This window comes from Eleutherodactylus coqui, chromosome 3 (assembly GCF_035609145.1).
Source record: "Eleutherodactylus coqui strain aEleCoq1 chromosome 3, aEleCoq1.hap1, whole genome shotgun sequence".
In the NCBI taxonomy this organism is placed as follows: domain Eukaryota; kingdom Metazoa; phylum Chordata; class Amphibia; order Anura; family Eleutherodactylidae; genus Eleutherodactylus; species Eleutherodactylus coqui.
Genome location: NC_089839.1, coordinates 243,769,126 through 243,787,808, shown reverse-complemented (window position 1 = coordinate 243,787,808; position 18,683 = coordinate 243,769,126). Strand labels below are relative to the sequence as shown.

Below are 18,683 nucleotides of genomic sequence, written 5' to 3'. Positions count from 1 at the left end.
ATGAAGGTGGAATGATCTGTTCTGGACAACTGCCTTCACTCAGAGTAAAGGCAGTCATTCATAGATGTCTGTTTAGGCTGACAGTCACTTGTCTTTAAGGTGAGCTGAAGGCCAAGCAATTTTGACAAGTGAGCGATTCTTGCTCCCTTGCCCTGTCAGGTCCCATGTTTATACGGGATGACAGTTGAATGTGATCGTTCTTTTGAGTGGGTGACTATCAGTCCTTAAAAATATCCTAAGGACTTAAACACATGGGTGTAAAAATCATTGCCGCATAATGGGCCGAAACAAAACCATTAATTTCAATGGTTTAGATTTAGAGATGAGCGAGCGTACTCGGCCACGCCCCTTTCTCGCCCGAGTACGGAAGTACTCGAAAATCGTGGTACTCGGGCGAAAAGATTCGGGGGGCCCCGTGGATGTGTGGGGGGTTGCAGCGGGGAGTGGGGGGGAGAAGGAGAGAGAGAGGGCTCCCCCCTGTTCCCCGCTGCTACCCCCCGCTCTGTCACGCCTCCCCCCGCCCCCCGGCGCCCCCCGAATCTTTGCACCCGAGTACTGAAGTACTCGAAAATCGCGGTGCTCAATCGAGTAATTACTCGAAATGAGTAGGTTCGCTCATCTCTATTTAGATTCCATTATCGGAATTCCTGCACGTTATTACCACCTGCAAGAAAAGATCAGACTTGCCCTGTCCTTCTCGCATATACTTAATACTACATGCAAGAAAGATTAGGCAGGATCTAACTTGACACTTTTTTTTTTCAAACTTGCACCCACTATCACAGAGTTTGAATACTCCGGAAAATCACAGGTTCGTGCTTTGCGATGCGATAAAAAGGAGTCTCCATAGGGAAACATGAGAGATAAGAAAAAGCAAAACGCAGAAATAAAGTACAAGTCGCAATTATTTTTCACACAACATTGCATAAGTGAAAACATCGTAAAGTGAAGGAAACCATTAAAAAGCATGGGTGTCATAATTCTGCGCTTTTACCCACTCTCGCATCGCGCCAGTGTGAAGGCGCCCTTAGGAATTCTCCACTATCCCATGCACTGCAAGAAAGAACTCCCTTTGCATTCTTCATCTTTCTTCCTTTTTCCTGCCAACCAACCGGATGGCTCCTCATAATGGTTGTTTGTTGATCTGTAATTGTAATATACAGAATTCGGAATTATTCTGCACCCGCTCATGAGTATCCAGTATAGGTCAGACTATGAATAATAGTCAATACTGCTTAAGACTGGAAAGATAACCTGAAGAGACATGGCATTGCATAAAGAAGCATTTCTTCATACCGTGGCTGTAAGAGAGCAGAAGGCATTACAGATAGAGAGACAAAACACTGGAGCTCTTGGTGCATTAAAGAGGCGTGAGGGGTTTTGAATATTAGTTCTGCAGTTTTACTGCCTCTAGCTGCCGGAATATGAGATATTAATACATGTTTAGTAACCGGTGAGCTGTTTAGCTCTTGCACCACAAGGAGGCTGTAGACGTCCAGTTATTTTATGAGGTGGAAGCATGAGCAAAGCCTCTGGACCGGAGAACAATGCAGCTGTGTTAGTGGGATTTTAGGGCAAATGTAATCAGTTTTTAATCAGTATTGTCCTGCATTACTAAATAATAAACATAGTCCATACAAAGCAATTTACTGTTAGTATTACGGAGCTATAATAAACTCAGCTCTTCTACTTTGGAATTTCATTTGTGGTAGTAATGAATGATTAAATCTATTCTTCTTTCACAATAACAATGCTATGCTTTACTATGATATTAAGGCCCTACTTTATTATAATAAACTACATTTCCAAAAGAGGTGGAGGGTAACCACCAACTATAACTTCTGAGCAAGTGTCGGATCATTTCTCAGGCATTGTACTGCTTCACAGTACAGTGATAATGGTCTGGTGACTATGGAAGTCACTCTATTAGATTTCAACTCTTCTTCTCTTTTGTCTTCCATCATAGGGTTCACCAGGTGCCCCAGGAATTAAGGGTGAATCAGGAGATACAGGCCCTCAGGTAAGTGATTCTCAGATAAGTTGAGAGCATTATCTGTCTGTTGTTGTGATCCCTATGCATTCAGTACATCATTCCTGTACATACATTTCTTTCCTCTACACACTGCACTTCCAATTCTATAATGTAGCTGCACGGTGAAGTTAACATTCAAGCTTCAATAGTTTTCATAGGCAGTGGAATGCATTTTTTTTCTGTTTTGCAGGGTCCTAGAGGAATTCAAGGTGCAGCTGGGCCAATGGGTAAAGCTGGCAAACGAGTGAGTAATGAGTTCTTTATTCCATAATGCACCCTCAACATATGTTATATGGATAAATGAAAATTGCATTAGTCACAGTAAATAGCGCTTAGCAATGAGACGGTTAAAATACAAAATACTGGCGAATGAGCAACTACATGAAATAATGGAATTTAGCAGAGCTCTTTCGATTTCATTTTCTTTAGTAATAAATAGAGATAGATAGATAGATAGATAGATAGATACGAGATAGATAGATAGATAGATAGATATGAGATAGATAGATAGATAGGAGATAGATAGATAGATAGATATGAGATAGATAGATAGATAGATAGATAGATAGATAGATAGATAGATAGATAGATAGATAGGAGATAGATAGATAGATAGATAGATAGATAGATAGATAGATATGAGATAGATAGATAAATAGATAGATAGATAGGAGATAGATAGATAGATAGATAGATAGATAGATAGATAGATAGATATGAGATAGATAGATATGAGATAGATAGATAGATATGAATGGGATAGATAGATAAATAGATAGATAGATAGATACGAGATAGATATGAGATAGATAGATAGATAGATAGATAGATAGATAGGAGATAGATAGATAGATATATATGAGATAGATAGATAGATAGATAAATAGATAGATAGGAGATAGATAGATAGATAGATAGGAGATAGATAGATAGATAGATATGAGATAGATAGATATGAGATAGATAGATAGATATGAATGGGATAGATAGATAAATAGATATAAGATAAATACATAGATATGAGATAGATAGATAGCTAGATAGATAGATAAATACATAGATACGAGATAGATAGATAGATAGATAGATAGATATGAGATAGATAGATAGATAGATAAATAGATAGATAGATATGAGATAGATAGATAGATAGATATGAGATAGATAGATAGATATGAATGAGATGGATGGATGGATAAATAGATAGATAGATAGATAGATAGATAGATAGATAGATAGATAGATAGATAGATAGATATGAGATAGATAAATACATAGATATGAGATAGATAGAGAGAGAGATAGATAGATAGATAGATATGAATGAGATAGATAGATAGATAGATAAATACATAGATACAAGATAGATAGATAGATAGATATGAATGAGATAGATAGATAGATAGATATGAATGAGATAGATAGATAAATAGAGAGAGAGAGACAGGATAGATAGATAGATAAATAGATAAATAAATACATAGATATGAGATAGATAGATAGATAGATAGATAGATAGATAGATAGATAGATAGATATGAGATAGATAGATAGATAGATAGATAAATACATAGATATGAGATATATAGATATGAGATAGATAGATAGATAGATATGAGATAGATAGATATGAGATTCTGAAGTCATGTAGACCTTTAACTTTCTATAGCAATGAGACATTACACCATTCATTATGTAAGTAAGATTCCAATCTCAGTGCATAGTTTACAATAGTCTTTGAACTGCATGACTTCATATTTTACAAACTGCTATGCGGTTTTATGAGACTTATTTAAAGCGTACCTGAGTTTCCAGATAACATTTCATAATAAGCTGCCATGTATAACACGCTTTCTGGCCCTTTTATGGCTCATATCCTTAATTTTCCTCATTTCCCCTGTGCTGGCTGTATATCTGATTTTCCATCCTGTTACAGCTGCTGCTGTGCTATGTGTGTTGTGTTCTTTACACTGTACACATAGAACTACAGAGATCCTGCTTTCTAAATGCCTATTAAACACACAGAAAACCTCATGAATCAGTAGTGTACAGAACAACGTAGCAGTGTTTAAACAGCTGAGAATTTTACCATTAGCTCTACTTGCAGCTCTCTGTGCATGAATGTCTTTCTCTACCCCTCCTCTCTGCTCTCTACATTCAGCTCAAAGAACATGATAATTCATTCCCCTGCTCTAGTGTCCTAGCATTCCCTTGACAGTTAAGAGCTAGCAGACAGTAGATATAAAGCTAGGGGGCAGGGAGACAGCACTTTGGATGGATTTTTAAGCACAAAAACACTATTTTATGTAACTAGAGTACAAAGCAGTTTTGCTAATTATAAGACTGGCTATCATATAAGCACAAGTTGTTTGAGATACTTAGTGCCCATTTATTTATTTTTTTAGCTCTGAAAAGGGGTTGGTCAATCAAAAAAAACTGTCCCCTATCCCTAGGTTAGGGATTAACTAACTGATTGGTGGGGTCTGACCACTGGGTCCTCTGCTGTTCACAGGCATGAGGGTCTTGAAGGTCCATGAATGAATGGAGTGACGATTGAGCATGTACACTGTCACTCCATTCATTTCAATAAGACTGCTGGAGATAGTCAAGGGCAACTGGTTGGCTATCTTCAGCAGTCCTATTGAAATGAATAGAACATTAGGGCACATGCACAAGGTAAATATACATAAGGTAAACTCTTCATTGTGCCAATAGAATTAATATGACTTATGTATTCATTTCAGGGACGTCCAGGATCTGACGGAGCCCGTGGAATGCCTGGAGAACCTGGGTCCAAGGTATGATTACATCTATGTCTACTTTACTCAATGTGATTGTCAGGTATGGCAGATTGATACCAGTCGTGCCATAGAATTCAGTAATGTTAAAAATGACTATTAATAGAAATATATGTTTAGGAGTAAAGCTACTTATTTATTGCTATACGTTTACTGCATTGAGCAGGAGGTTGGACCCGATGACCCTGGAGGTCCCATCCAACTCTACCAGTCTATGATTCAACTATTGTATTTAGTTGTACTAAAGAAGCCATTTTCAGCACAGATACTTAATCATTGGAACACATTTTCATCATTTTACAGGGAGACAGAGGGTTTGATGGCCTTCCAGGTCTTCCCGGTGAGAAGGGGCACAGGGTGAGTCACTTCTTGGCTTGTCAATATAGCCTTTGTTTCGTTACCTTCACATCCTTGATTTTGTGCTTTCTTTTTGTTTCTCATGGTTATCCAGCAGAGGGCGCTTTCTACTTTGGCCTTGTATTTTTGACATTATAGTCTAACAAAACAAATTAAAAAGACAGATTTTTCAGCAATTTGTAACTCCAATGCACAGACATTTTATACATTAGTTTATGAAAATACTACAGCCCATTGTATATAGTCTATTGATATACCGGTACATTATGTATTTGTTCTTCCAAGTATAAAGTATACATCATTATTTATTGTAATTTAGAAAAAAAAACACAATTACTTAACTTCAAAATAGAATAATGCCCTTGTATCCATATGAAATACATTCTTAATACGAGAAAAATTAGGTGGACTGCCATGATTTATGGAGCATGAAGAATGGCTGACTCAGAAGCTTAGCGTGCTGCTTTTTAGTTTGCTACAGTAGGTTGACGTGCCTCATCAAGTTACTCTTGTATATACCGTCTCTCAGATATTCTCCTTTGCAGTGTTAGGAAAAATTACAGCAGCAAAGGATTCTGGTATATATATATATATATATATATATATATATATACACAGTATATATATATTTTTTTTTTTCAAATTACCTAAAATATGTTGCTTTTTTAGGGTGACAAAGGTCCACTTGGCCCACCTGGTTCTCCTGGTGAAGATGGAGATAGGGTAAGAACACAGGAGCGGAGATTCTGATCAATTTGTTCATTGTTTTATCCAAACACACATTACAATTAGAATTCTAGAACAATTCTAAATGGTATTATCAGACCAGTGCAATGATGGACATGTAAGTAGCCAGATATTAGGAACATGTTAAACACTGATAGATGTGTACATTAGAGCCTCTTATGGCGCAGGGTGCTAATGTAGTTCTAAGCTCTCTCTCATGACCTGAAGTTCAATCCCCACGTGGGTCAGGTAGCCAGCTCAAATCAACTCATCCTTCCAGAGTTGGTAAAATGAGTGCCCAGCGTGGTGGGGGGTAATAAATTACTTGAAAGCGCTGTGCTATACAAGATTTATTAATTTTTTTTACTAGACTACATGTACCTGAATACTGCTTTACTATGACTAAAAATACTTCCGTCAAATACCCCTGCAATAGAGCCACTCAGTACCCTGATTACACCCCCTAACAATAATACATCTATACTCTATCCAAATTATACTACCATATAAACTCTGATTTGACCAACTTCTTGAAATGACAGTGGAATGGGAAGTTTTTTTTTTCACTTCACTCTCAGTTTGCTGCTTACCTTATGATATTAGCCCTTTGCAATTCAGTTTTGGATTCATAGTTTCCTAGGGGTTTTTCTCTTTCTGCCATTATACGATAGCGCCATCTGCTGGCTAGAACCAGTACTGCAGTATGGGACATGCTGGAGAGGCCCACCACAACAGAATGGCCAGTAATATACAGTAAGAATATCCTGACGGACGTTTTCCAACTTCAGAGCTGTACAACCTTCAATCAGAATGTCTGAAGATGTCAGACAGTGGATTGGAAAGGGTTAAGGCTCTGGGCAGTTGACAAGTTTACCACCCATAAAGGGGTTTTCAAGTTAGATTAAGTTATCCTGAATCCACAGAATAGGGGATAACTCGCTGAACGGTGGAGGTCCAACTGCTGGAACCCCAAGCAATCACCAAAACAGAGGTTCTGTATCCCTCTGGTAAAATGAAGGGAGTGAGAGTGCTTGTGCTTGGCCCGTCGCTTTAAAACTGGCCTGGAAAGTTCAGCATCTTATGATGGAGATCTTTCCATGGCTTAAACACATTACGACATGAGAAGATCCCACATAGCCAATGCAGCTAGAAATTTGCTGCAGCCACATTTTGATCGTTTCTGGTGACATCTATGGAACGTCCTTTTACCTGCCTCCGAAAATATTTTGAAGTGATCTAACTGGATCCCAAAGACTACAGCAACATAGATCTAGGCTTTAGGTATTGCTTCCCCAGTCAGAAGGTGTTCTGGTTTCTAAAACCTAAAAGTTCTAATAACAGATGATTTAAGGTAGTTTCCTGCAGCCGTATCTGTTGCGCTACTGATAACTAAAGCTCTCGGAGCGCATTAACAAACTGCTTGCTACAGGTTTTACATAATTTAGCAACAGTGATAGATGTCTGTTATTAGGGCCATATGCAAATTGTATGCCCTTGAAGTCCTACTATATGGCTTCAACATTTAATGGATTTGACTCATGGCAGAGCATCTTACTATACATGGAAGATGTAAAGGAATGTCTCCAGCAGCTGATATCATGTATTGGCCAACGATGCATTGATGTAAAAAATGGGTGAATCCTGTCCTTGGACATAGTGTGTGAAAGTTATTCTGCGGTAATGATGCTACTTAGTTATATGTAAATATGAAAAGGTCATTTGGGCATGATCAGAAGAGTTTCCACTCTCTGGAGGTAATCATGATAAATTCATGGGAAAGATCTCTGCTTGTTGTCAGCGAAAGGGAATATATTTGAATTTAAAGGGAAATCAATGGGGAAGTTTTATTTCAGGACTTTTAGGAAAGTTTTGAAATGTTCTATAAATATATGTTCTATTTAGCTAAGCTCCTATTTATCAAACACATTGGTAACAAGGATGTGGAAACAGTAACAGATAATCAGTTATTGCCGTTCATCCCCATTAGACTAAGTATCCTTATGCTGCTTCTTTACAAAAAAGTCATTTTAATGCAGTTAATTTATCACTTAAAAAACATGAGTCCTCTATGAAGGAGTCTGGGAAAATGGAGGAGTCCGAGTCAGAGCTTGGCTTAAAGACTCTACAGCCCAACTGTATTTAAGCTATGAGCTTGGTTCTGGTGCTGTACTTATGTTAAAAAGATACATAAGTTAAGGATCGAAGGATACAGTGGGACTGGCCGAACCTAGACAGGCCACACCCACCTGTGGTGGCCAATGGCCGTACAATTTGGCTAGAAATTTGTGTGGCTATGGTTTGGCTGTGTGTGACCTGTCAGACTATGTGTTTCCTCAGGTTTTGTTAAGGACTTTGGTGTGGATCTGCAGCAGATTTCACCCTTTCAATTGAATTATAATTTAAATCTGCTGCAGATCTGCACCAATATTCGCAGCAAACTAGCAACGTGTGAACGAACAATTAGGGGGATCCAATTCCGCCTCTAGAACCACTGCAAATATCATGACTATTGTGCTGGATCGGTATGTGGTTTTATCAATGTCAATATGCAAAATTCACATGCGGGACTTCTGACAAGTTTCTATGCAAATCCATGTGAAGGAGTGATACATTTCTGCGTAGTTTTATAGGCAGAATCTCATTCCACCCTGTGAATATACCCTTAGGGTGGGTTCTACTTATGGGCCAGTGCTGTATGCTTGACCCTCAGGCAGAGATTTGCCAGCCCACCCCTGCATATGGGTTCAAAAAAAAATTATATCACAAATGTCATTTGCATACAAGAGTGATGCGTTTTTCTCTTTTAACTATTGGAACAACATGCAATTTTTTTCATGCATGCATTCCTATGTAAAATTGCAGCCTTACAAATGCAATATTGCCCTGATTTTCTCAGACCAATATCACAGTCGCCCGTGGAAATACTGCTAAGTAATGGTGCTTACAGTTTTGGTGAGATGAAGTCTGAGGAGTCTCTTTTTATGGTAACCCGGTGCTCTGTGCCTGCGGCATCCCCCGATGAAGTGGCGGTTGCACCGCCAGCTTGACTCTTTTCAGTAGTCTGTGTGTAGTTACTCCCATAGAAATGAATGGGAATACTTGCACACAGTTGTCTAGCTGTCTGTAAAGAGTCAACTTTGCTGACTGACTTTGGTGAGGGACACCAGAAGAACAGAGGATCAGGTGAGTATAAAACACATCTCCTCGGAATCCACCTCACCTAAATTATAAGCACCATAACTTAATCTATGGTGACTAAGATTCCCTTTAAGCCCAAAAGAAAACAGAAACCTGCAGTTTTTTAAATTATAAAATACTTGGGCCTAAATATAAAAAAAAAAACTATTAAGCCCCAAAGAGCTGATTTTGCTGAGGGAACCTTGGAAAGCCAGGCATTTTCCCAACAGGGGTCGCTGCAGGCAAAATGCAGTAACCTATGGCGACCATTCAGATGAATGGCCATACATGTAATACAAGCAAGGCTTGCGTTCGCCAGAATGGAAACTGATCTCATAGATTAGCTCTCTCTTATGGCTCATATGACTTGATATGGCTTAAATAGTCCCTAATAGGGCACTGTTCATTCCATCCAGAACCATTCGGCCCCTGGGTATCCCCTTTTGGGGAGCAGGAAAGCAGAATCCCCAACACAGATGTGAAACCACCCAAAGTTGTATGTGTATAACACTATTATTGCACACATATTGGGGGAGATATTAATGGTATTACCTGTGTAATTTACTAGTTTTAGTTGATTTTCTCCAAAGTAGGTACCATCCGGGAACTGGGAGGTATACCAGGATGACTGGTTTAGTCAGTTGCACCTGTTTTAAGAGCCTCGTTTGGCGAAGAGTGTTAAGGCAGCAGAAATGCAGTCCTAAACTCTTGCTCATGACCTGAAGGTTGTGAGTGCAATCCCGATAGGTTCAGGTAGCCAGCTAAAGGTTGACTTAGTCTTCCATTCGTTCGAGGTCGGTAAAATGAGTACCCAGCTTGCTTGGGTGTCAAAGATGACTGGGGAAGGCAATGGGAAACCACCCCGCAAAAACAGTCTGCTAAAAAAACGTCCCAATGTGATGTCACTCTAGGAGTTGGTCATGACCCAGTGCTCGCACCAGGGGACTTTACCAATGCCTGTATTTTTGGAAAGAACAAGAACATTGCAAGGTGTGATATGTCTATGCCATCATGGAAATTCCACAGAAACCATTTTACTAGCTCAGAAACGTGGCATGGTCCCGTCTCTAGCATTTACTCTGCGGGCACATTTGCATTCAGTTCTCACGGTGGATTTCGACAATTAGCCTTTTTCTGTCTATCATGGGAAAGGTTAAACAACACTACATATATTTTACAATTTGACAAACACAAACACATTGGTTGCTTGTCCCGCTTTACGTGCCGTGTGTTTAAATAACAGGAGAAACAGCTTTTTCTTTTGTGTAACAGGGAGAAGATGGAGAGGTTGGACCCAGAGGGCTGCCCGGTGAACCTGTGAGTGACACATTAATCTGTGGTATACGGAGCTCTCACTTTATATCTGTACAATTTCTCAACACAGCATAACATACTGCAATGTCCCTGAATGAGGAATCATTTGCAGCTTCCATGTAACCTCTACCTTGCCGGAGGGCCCAGAATATCTCCTCCAAGAACCTGTTGACATCGTTGGGTTCTCAGTACCTTGTGGATTCTTCTGCCTATCCAGAAACTTAATTAAACAATAGAAGATTACCGTCTCATAGCATATACTAGGCATTTCCCCAGACATCTAGTTTTACTGAGTCGCAATAGTCACTTAATGTATCCTGAGCTGCCGGAATATTTGCAGCTGTCATCTCAGATGACTGAAATGACCTTCCACTGTGTTATCGCTTCCACTGCAAGACTATAACAGAATACAGAAGTTGTAATATATAATATTATTGACCCTTGAGGCCGGTAGACGTATATGAATGATAGACAGCACTTAGAAGGCAAAAATAAAGTAAAGCTTTTTGGATCACATTTGATCCAATTTAGAGTCTTTTATTGTCAAGGTAATTTGGAGGGGTGGCTATTTGTACAGTACATAATGCTGTAGAGTTGCAATAGTAATATAATTCAGTTTAATATATGCAAACTAGCTATCTAGCTGCTGTTCCTGCTCAAATCAGCTCTTTATTAGTATTTTACGACAATATGACTGAGTAGCTGACATTTCTCCTTATAGGGTGAACGAGGATTGTTGGGACCAAGAGGATCTCCTGGTCCTCCGGGCCAACATGTAAGTATATGATAAGTGTAACTTACTTGTTAATAAGAATAATGTATATAGTGTCTATAAAGAATGGATGCAGAGCAATTGAAACGTGATATACTGTGTCTTGAAATAGACTCATATGCCTAAGGGTGGATGCACACGTGCGGATTTGAATTGTGGAACCCAGAGCAGGTGACCGCCTCCGGATTATACTGCCCCAATGCAAAAAGTGATTCTTCATGCACACGAGTGGAAACCAATTGCGGTTTTCACTCGCGGATGAAAAATCGTAGCATGCTCCTTTTTCCTGCAGATTCCGCACAGACAGCTTCCATTGAAGTCAATGGAAGCCGTCCGACCCGCGGCGCATCCACAATTGACATTGTGGATGGGCCGCGGATTCTGCAGAAAAAGTAGGAGTTTTACAAAAAAAAAATCTGTACTGCTCATGTCCAATGGCGAGCCATGCGGATCATCCGCAGTACAGAAAAGAAGAAGAAAATACAGGTATGTGCGGATGCCGGCTAGGCACAGGGTCGGATTCCACTGTAGGCTCCCGCATGCGGAATCCGACCCGGTCGTGTGCAGCCGGCCTTAAAGTTGTTTATGAAATGTATGTTAAAGGTTGACCAAGACAGACTTGGTGGTTAACTTACCTCAATTTCTGGCACTCTTTATGGTCAAGAATCGGTGCTATATCTTATGTTCAAGCAGGGTGCAAGTATGGCACCCCTCACGGATGTCACCAGCACCTAGATATAAAAAATGTCTGCAGTGGACATATATAGATATTTATTATAACAACAAAACATGGGGAACACAAAATAGGGCAAGCAATGGCAACAGGAATACAAGGATGGGAACGCTATCCATAACCAACTTTTGGGGGGCAGATCCTGCCTAGAAGAAGAGCAATCACCCCAATTGGGGTTGCCCCACATGAGGAACCTAGGGGCCTTGTCTAGATGGAAGATAGGGAAGATGTTTAATGCATATGGAAAGAGCTATGTATACAGCACAGTATAAGATAGAAGTGAATAAGTCCCACAAAGAACAAATAATCACAAGTACTTAGCTGACAAGAGTCCACTGCCTCATGAAACACATCAAGCAAAATAAAAAAATGGCGTCCATGAAGGGACGGGCTTATAATAAATACACTTCCATAAAGGCTGATACGTCTCGGTTGACCAGTCAGTGCATACACAGCTAGAGATGTTGAAGCATAATAGAGAAGAAGGGAACATAAAACACTCAGGCATTTCTGACAAACAACACCTAAGGGAACTTCTGCAGTAACAGGAGAGAGGCACTCACTGGTGCCAAGCCCCGGATGACAGGGCACATGTGCCAAAGGCATGACAATGTGGACCGAGACTGATGCTATGATGTCACCCTGGCTTGACTTCCTAAAGGTGTACAGCTGCTACAACACTATCTTTATAAATGGCTATTGGGAAGTGACTTTTCAAATCATGGACCTATTTTGGCATATGGATCGTTATTCAAGTCACCAAATAATCTTTATTTTATATGTAATAATCATATTTCTCTATCATGTTAATATTTCACATGATCATTGATCTCTCATTTGCCAGGGTGTCGCTGGTGTTGATGGTCCTTCAGGGCCCAAAGGAAACCTGGTATGTATATTTCCAGTCATTTTCATTGTGTAGTGTCTATTGACCAAAATGCCACCATAGAAATCAAAAACTTAAATGCACCCCCCCCCCCTCCTACCCCTTTTGCATCCCCATTACGGCATCTGGTTTTGCCTCCTAGGACAGTAGGTGGTTTCTTTCTTGCGCCAAGCCCTTTAAAATAACCCTTGGGCAAATTCTCCACCTCCTTGTTTGCTAGCGATGTAGTTCCCCCTGCATATGATCTCGCTACCCAGTAGAGAAAGGGATGTTGCAATCATAGCTGGGGCCCCTGTCTCCAAGGGCCCCATAGCAGTCACATGGTCTGCTTCTATGGTACCAGTCTTTGGTTTATAGTAAAGTTTTAGTTATAAGACACACCGGCTATCTTTCTGCTGCCATGGAAACATAGATGAAGATAATGAAATGCAGGCCTCCAGAAGAACCTGATATTAATAAGGAGCAGTCCCATGAGTGCCCCCAAAATGATGTGCTTCCTCTAAGTAGAGCAAAATGGATGAGAATCTGTTTAGATTAAAAGCTAATAGTAATAGAATCATTAAGATGGAAATATATGAGCAGAGCTTCTATTCTTGTGGTGTTGTTCATACCGTAATAATGATAGAATGATTTCATATGGCACGAGTGATGGATACATCTCCAGATTACTGCCAAGTTAATGTAGCCAGTCCTCAGCACTACCGTTTTAGCACAGGGAGGGAAGTAGGAAGAGGGATAGTGTTATGTACAGTCATACCAAAGTCTCCACAGGAAAACTTCATTCACATGCAACCGTATGTGCCTAATGCCAGAACCTTCGGGCTAGACATAGCAAAGGGTTGTTTTTTGGAAACACGTAGTTTTCTTTGAAGCAATGCTGCTTCTTGGCCCCACGAAGGGCAATGGGAGACCCATCTTCCAAACGCTTCTAGAAATTCTTTTCTTAAGGTTCGGGGCACACTGATATTAAAAAACTTGTTTGTGTTGCGTCCATAAAGTAGGACATTTTTGCATCCGTGTTACCTTCTGTATGCCATCCTATGCATTCGGTTGTCTCTTTTTTACTTCAGTATAACATCTGTTTTTTACGTCTCCAGAAAAACTAAAAGACTCATTTATTTCATTCCAAATTTCTTAAGAAAAATGGATGGCACATGGTCTACGAACAGATGGCATCCATCTGAGTGCTGTCCAGTTCTTTTGGATCCCATTGACTTGGATGGGCGAGTCTCATCCGTAAATGGGATCAGAATAGTGCATGCCATGAGTATTCCTTGCAGTCCATGTGTGCGTTAATAAACTCTGTGGCTTGTCTTGCCATACTGACTAATATGGGACCGTATGCTTTCTGTGGACTCCACACAGACGAATAAAAACACTAGTGTGCTGGAGGCCTAAAGAAAAGAATAGGAATGTGCAAACAGATATCCGTAACCCCATTGACATTACTTTGTTGGCAGATTTTGAAGAAAAGCATGGCCACCTAGTTCTAAATACAGTGCCACACCTGTCCACGGACTGTGTCTGTTATTTCAGCTTACTGCCATTCGATGGACATTGTCTTAATTTGGCCTAACATACTATGTTACTATGTTACTTCAGTGGAACTGAGCTGCAATACCAGATACAACCCATGCATAGATGGGGCGCTGTTCCTAGAAAGAAGGAGACATGTTTTTCTAATTCCGTACAACCTCTTTAATATTTTTATTCGTGGCAGTCAGGCCAATTTCAGAGAAAGACAGTTAAAGTGCTGTAAAATGTATTAGGAATGCAGGTTGAAACCAGAGTTCTTGGAAGAGACACCTTATGAATTGAAAGTGGAAATACCAATTCCATAGAGATACCTCACTAGCTGAATTCATTTATACATCAGCACTGTAAGGCATTAATCCTAACTACTGTATGGCTGCTTAAAGGGGTTTTCCAGGAGAATACTATTTATGACCTTTTCTCAGGATAGGTAATAAATAATGCTTGTGACCCCAGCTGATCAGGCACCCGCTATCAGCACCACACTACACAGGGGTACGGAGCTGAAGCTGCTGCTCTGACCCCTGTTTAGTGGCCAACGTTTCATTGATTCTAATGAGAGCTGCACCTGCAGTTACAAGCATCGTCCACTACACAGGGGTTAGAGCAGTAGCTTCTGCTCCCTGTGTGTAGCGGTGCTGACGGCAAGTGCCCACTCAGCTGATTGGCTGGGGTACCGAGTAGCAGAATCCAACCGATCAACTGTGGACCTTTCCCGTGGATAGGTCATGAATAGAATCTCTTCTTTAATATTTATGGCCAATAGGATTGATTGTGACATAGATTTGCTCGCAATAACTAACAAGCTATTAGTTTGACAATTTAAGATAGTTAGACGTAACATAAATTTGAATTTGAAATGCACAATATTGTAATTAGCATTTCTGTATTTTAGGGACCTCAAGGTGAACCCGGACCAGGAGGTCAACAAGGAATACCAGGACCACAAGTATGTGCTACATTACATTAAGATGGTATAAGTGTCACAAGCGATTTGTTTTATACACTATATATATATATATATATATATATATATATATATATATATATAAAACTGTTTGTTAGGAGCGCACTTATATGTCCCTAATATGGATGAGCGTCCCAGCCAAACCACGTGTTTGCTGACCCAGACTCAAGCATCTTGGGAATCTATGATGCCCTGAGACACTTGTCCATAATATAGGCACATAAATGCCCCTGCAATACCCTAGTGTGAAATTGGCCAATTAGGGCCCATTTAGACACAAAGATGATCACTCAAAAGATGGCTTTTGAGCGATCATTTTGCATAAAACTACTACTTGGTACTAATGCCTATTAGTACCAATTCGTAATGTGTGAGCTGCGAGGAGCTGTATTCAGGGAACAGACGCGCTGATTACAGCTGGTGTCAAATGGGCCTTTACTGTTCTCTTTCCATTGAGTTTTCATTAGAATATGTATGATTTCTAAGTGTAATGGAATCTGTTGGGCCACTATTGCTGTCACTTGGTCTTTTCCATGTGTTCCACTAATGTCTATGTATCTGAGGTTGTTTACTATAGTATTACACGATTTTTTCGATCAGTTGGTTCATAAATCATATTAATAATTTAGTCCTAAATGATTATAACCTTTATTGCACCGACATATTCTGCAGTACTATCATTAGAGGAAGTTGCAATCATACAGAATGATACAGAACGAAGTATGATAGTGTAGTAGTATTCATATAAAATTGTCTGGTTTTGCACTTTTCATAGGAAATTTATTACAAGCCCACAGTAAGACTTTGCATGAGCTATCAATGCAGTAGCCAGGGGTTGACTGGCAATAGGGTAGTGCACAGTGGCCCATAACCAGAAGACACCCACAGTCGCATAGCCACTTACAACAGTCACATGTAGCAATAAGTGCTTTTCAAATTAACCTAAATATCAAATTACATCAAGTCACTAGTAGTTGACAATGGATCCGTAATCTTCAAAGTCTGGGAGTCCGTAGCTCTCAGTCTGGTATTAGCAAGAACCATTTTAGTTTAACCCTTTCCAATCCACTGTCTGACCTCTGAAGACATTATGATTTAAGGCTGTACAGCTCTGATGTTGGAAGACATCCGTCAGGGTTCTCTTACTGTATATTGCCAGCCTTTCTGCTGTCGGAGCCTATCCAACATGTCACCTCATGCAGTAATGGCTTTAGCCAGCATATAGCGCTGTTGTATAATGGCAGAAAAAGAGTAAGCCCCCTAGGAAAACCAGGATACAAATTGGATTGGAAAGGGTTAAAGGGTTTTTTTACCTATTACTCCCCAGGCAGTCCTCTTACTGCATCTTCACCTTGCTGATCTTCTAGCAGTTCCTCCAGTTCTCCGGGTCACCTCACCTCCAGCCGGCCGGATCCTCTTCTTTCTGTCTTCGAGCATCTATTAGCTGCAGTTCACTTCCTGTAGGAGTGATGTAGCGTTCTCTGCTTAGCAGGGAATGCCGAATCCTCGGCAGTCTGCTTTAGCATGCATGGGTGATATCTCGCCGCTAGTGTTTCATATAGTTTATGAAACACTACCGGCGAAACATCGCAAATGCGTAATCATGCTAAAGCAGGCTGCCGAGGATTCGGCATTCCCTGTTAAGCAGTGAACGCTACGTCACTAGTGATGTGGCATACATTGCCCTACAGGAAGCAGAATGCCAGCAATGCATGCTTCGTCACAGGAAGAAGACTGGCTGGAGGTGACATGACTCGGAGGACTGGAGGAGCTAGGAGAAGATCAGAAAGGTGAATATCTGGTAAGAAGACTGCCTGGGAAGGAATAGGTAAGTATAGATTTTTTTTTTTTTTAATGAGAAATAAAGCCAGTCCTGATTCATAATTTCTCCTTAATTGGAAATATACGAGATTAGATTATTTATAGCTCAAGCAGAGAGTAGTCATGCAACAGAAGGCCTAATTGCGGTAACTCTTCGGTAGAATCATATGCGTTTGAAGCTCATTAGCAGAATCCCGAAAGATTTTGCTACTTTTATAAATCAGTGGTTCTAAATGCTGTTAAAAGCTCAGAACAGACAGTCAGTATTAACAAGTGAGAGAATCGCTGAGAGGTGGTAGCTGTCCCTCATCCACACAACGGCACCTTCTCTCTGCACAGGTTGGAGCAGTAGGAGTGGAGAATAATGAGGGATTGTAGGTCTGCCTCCTGGCTGCAGAGCGTGGGTTCAGGAATGCCGCGCAGTATGGCAATGTTATGAAGCGCAGGTCTGTTCTCTGCTCACAGTGATGAATGAGATACTGAGATATAATGTTTTCCTTTCCACAGGGTCTCCCTGGTCCACAAGGTCCGATTGGGCCCCCTGGTGACAAGGTAACCTTTCCTCTGCTTAATTATTGTTGTAAAGACTGGCTCATTTCATGGATTCTTCGTTTGCATAGAAAAATGCAGACTAAACCATAAACTGAAAACTGGTATTTACTCGTAGAGTATAAGTAGAAAGACATTGAAGCAACGTGCCCTTTTTATATATAAAATTAGTATACAATTCCAATAGAAGTAGTCATTCTAGAACAGATATGGATGGATAATATCACCTGGAGCACCTATAAAAACACTTACCTGAGAAGGTTGATTGTATGATTATATTCATACAATTATATTTGCTGGGAAATGTCACTTTTAAGTAAATGCAAAATATAAAGTTACACTTTTAGGAATATGTATAGTTTTGACATAATTGGACTTGAGGGCATCTGGTATATGCATGCCTAGGGGGGGGGGGGGATATATGACTTGTGTCTTGCACTTTTATAGTGTGGTGCAAGAATCTAAAACTCCAATTATTTTTGCTTATTCCTGAGCACATTTATAAAGAGGTTTAAAGGGAATCTGACAACGGGTTCATAAAGTTTGGCGCTGAGCTTCAAGTTACGGATGCAAGCCATACTGGCCTTTCCCTGCCCGCAGCATGCAATGTGACAACTCTCTCCCTATACGCAAAAGAGGAGAGAGCTGTCTGCATGATGTGGGCAAGAAGAAGCCAGCATGGGCGGCCTCCGTGACTCAGAGCTCAGCTTTACGAGCCTAGTGACTGAATCCTTTTAAAGGGGTTATATCAAAAGGGCAAGATATGTCCTATTCACTGGATGAGGGGATAACTTAATGATCCGTGGGGGTGTCACCACTGAGTCCCCCACTGATCTTGATAATGGGGATCTGCGTCCTCTTCTGCTTGTTTTTCCGGTGTTGCTTCTCCTCCCATAGTGACATTAGAATTAATGGAGTGCTGGCTGAGCATGCATGGTTGGTGATTCATTCATTTCAACGGGGCTGGCGGAAATACCTGATCCATTACCGCTCAGCTATCTCCAGCAGCATATTGAAG

The 18,683-nt window shown here is 40.4% G+C and overlaps 1 protein-coding gene across 5 annotated transcripts in view; it reads left to right on the top strand.

The window, feature by feature from the left end:
* COL11A1 (collagen type XI alpha 1 chain) overlaps positions 1–18,683 on the top strand; it is a 229,080-nt gene that overhangs the window by 111,878 nt on the left and 98,519 nt on the right. For all 5 annotated transcript variants that reach the window (XM_066597204.1, XM_066597201.1, XM_066597205.1 and 2 more), the window contains 10 exons: positions 1,967–2,020; positions 2,223–2,276; positions 4,777–4,830; positions 5,134–5,187; positions 5,857–5,910; positions 10,363–10,407; positions 11,126–11,179; positions 12,754–12,798; positions 15,224–15,277; positions 17,624–17,668. In XM_066597204.1, coding sequence (XP_066453301.1) covers positions 1,967–2,020; positions 2,223–2,276; positions 4,777–4,830; positions 5,134–5,187; positions 5,857–5,910; positions 10,363–10,407; positions 11,126–11,179; positions 12,754–12,798; positions 15,224–15,277; positions 17,624–17,668 — 513 coding nt within the window. The remainder of the gene's footprint in view (positions 1–1,966; positions 2,021–2,222; positions 2,277–4,776; positions 4,831–5,133; positions 5,188–5,856; positions 5,911–10,362; positions 10,408–11,125; positions 11,180–12,753; positions 12,799–15,223; positions 15,278–17,623; positions 17,669–18,683) is intronic.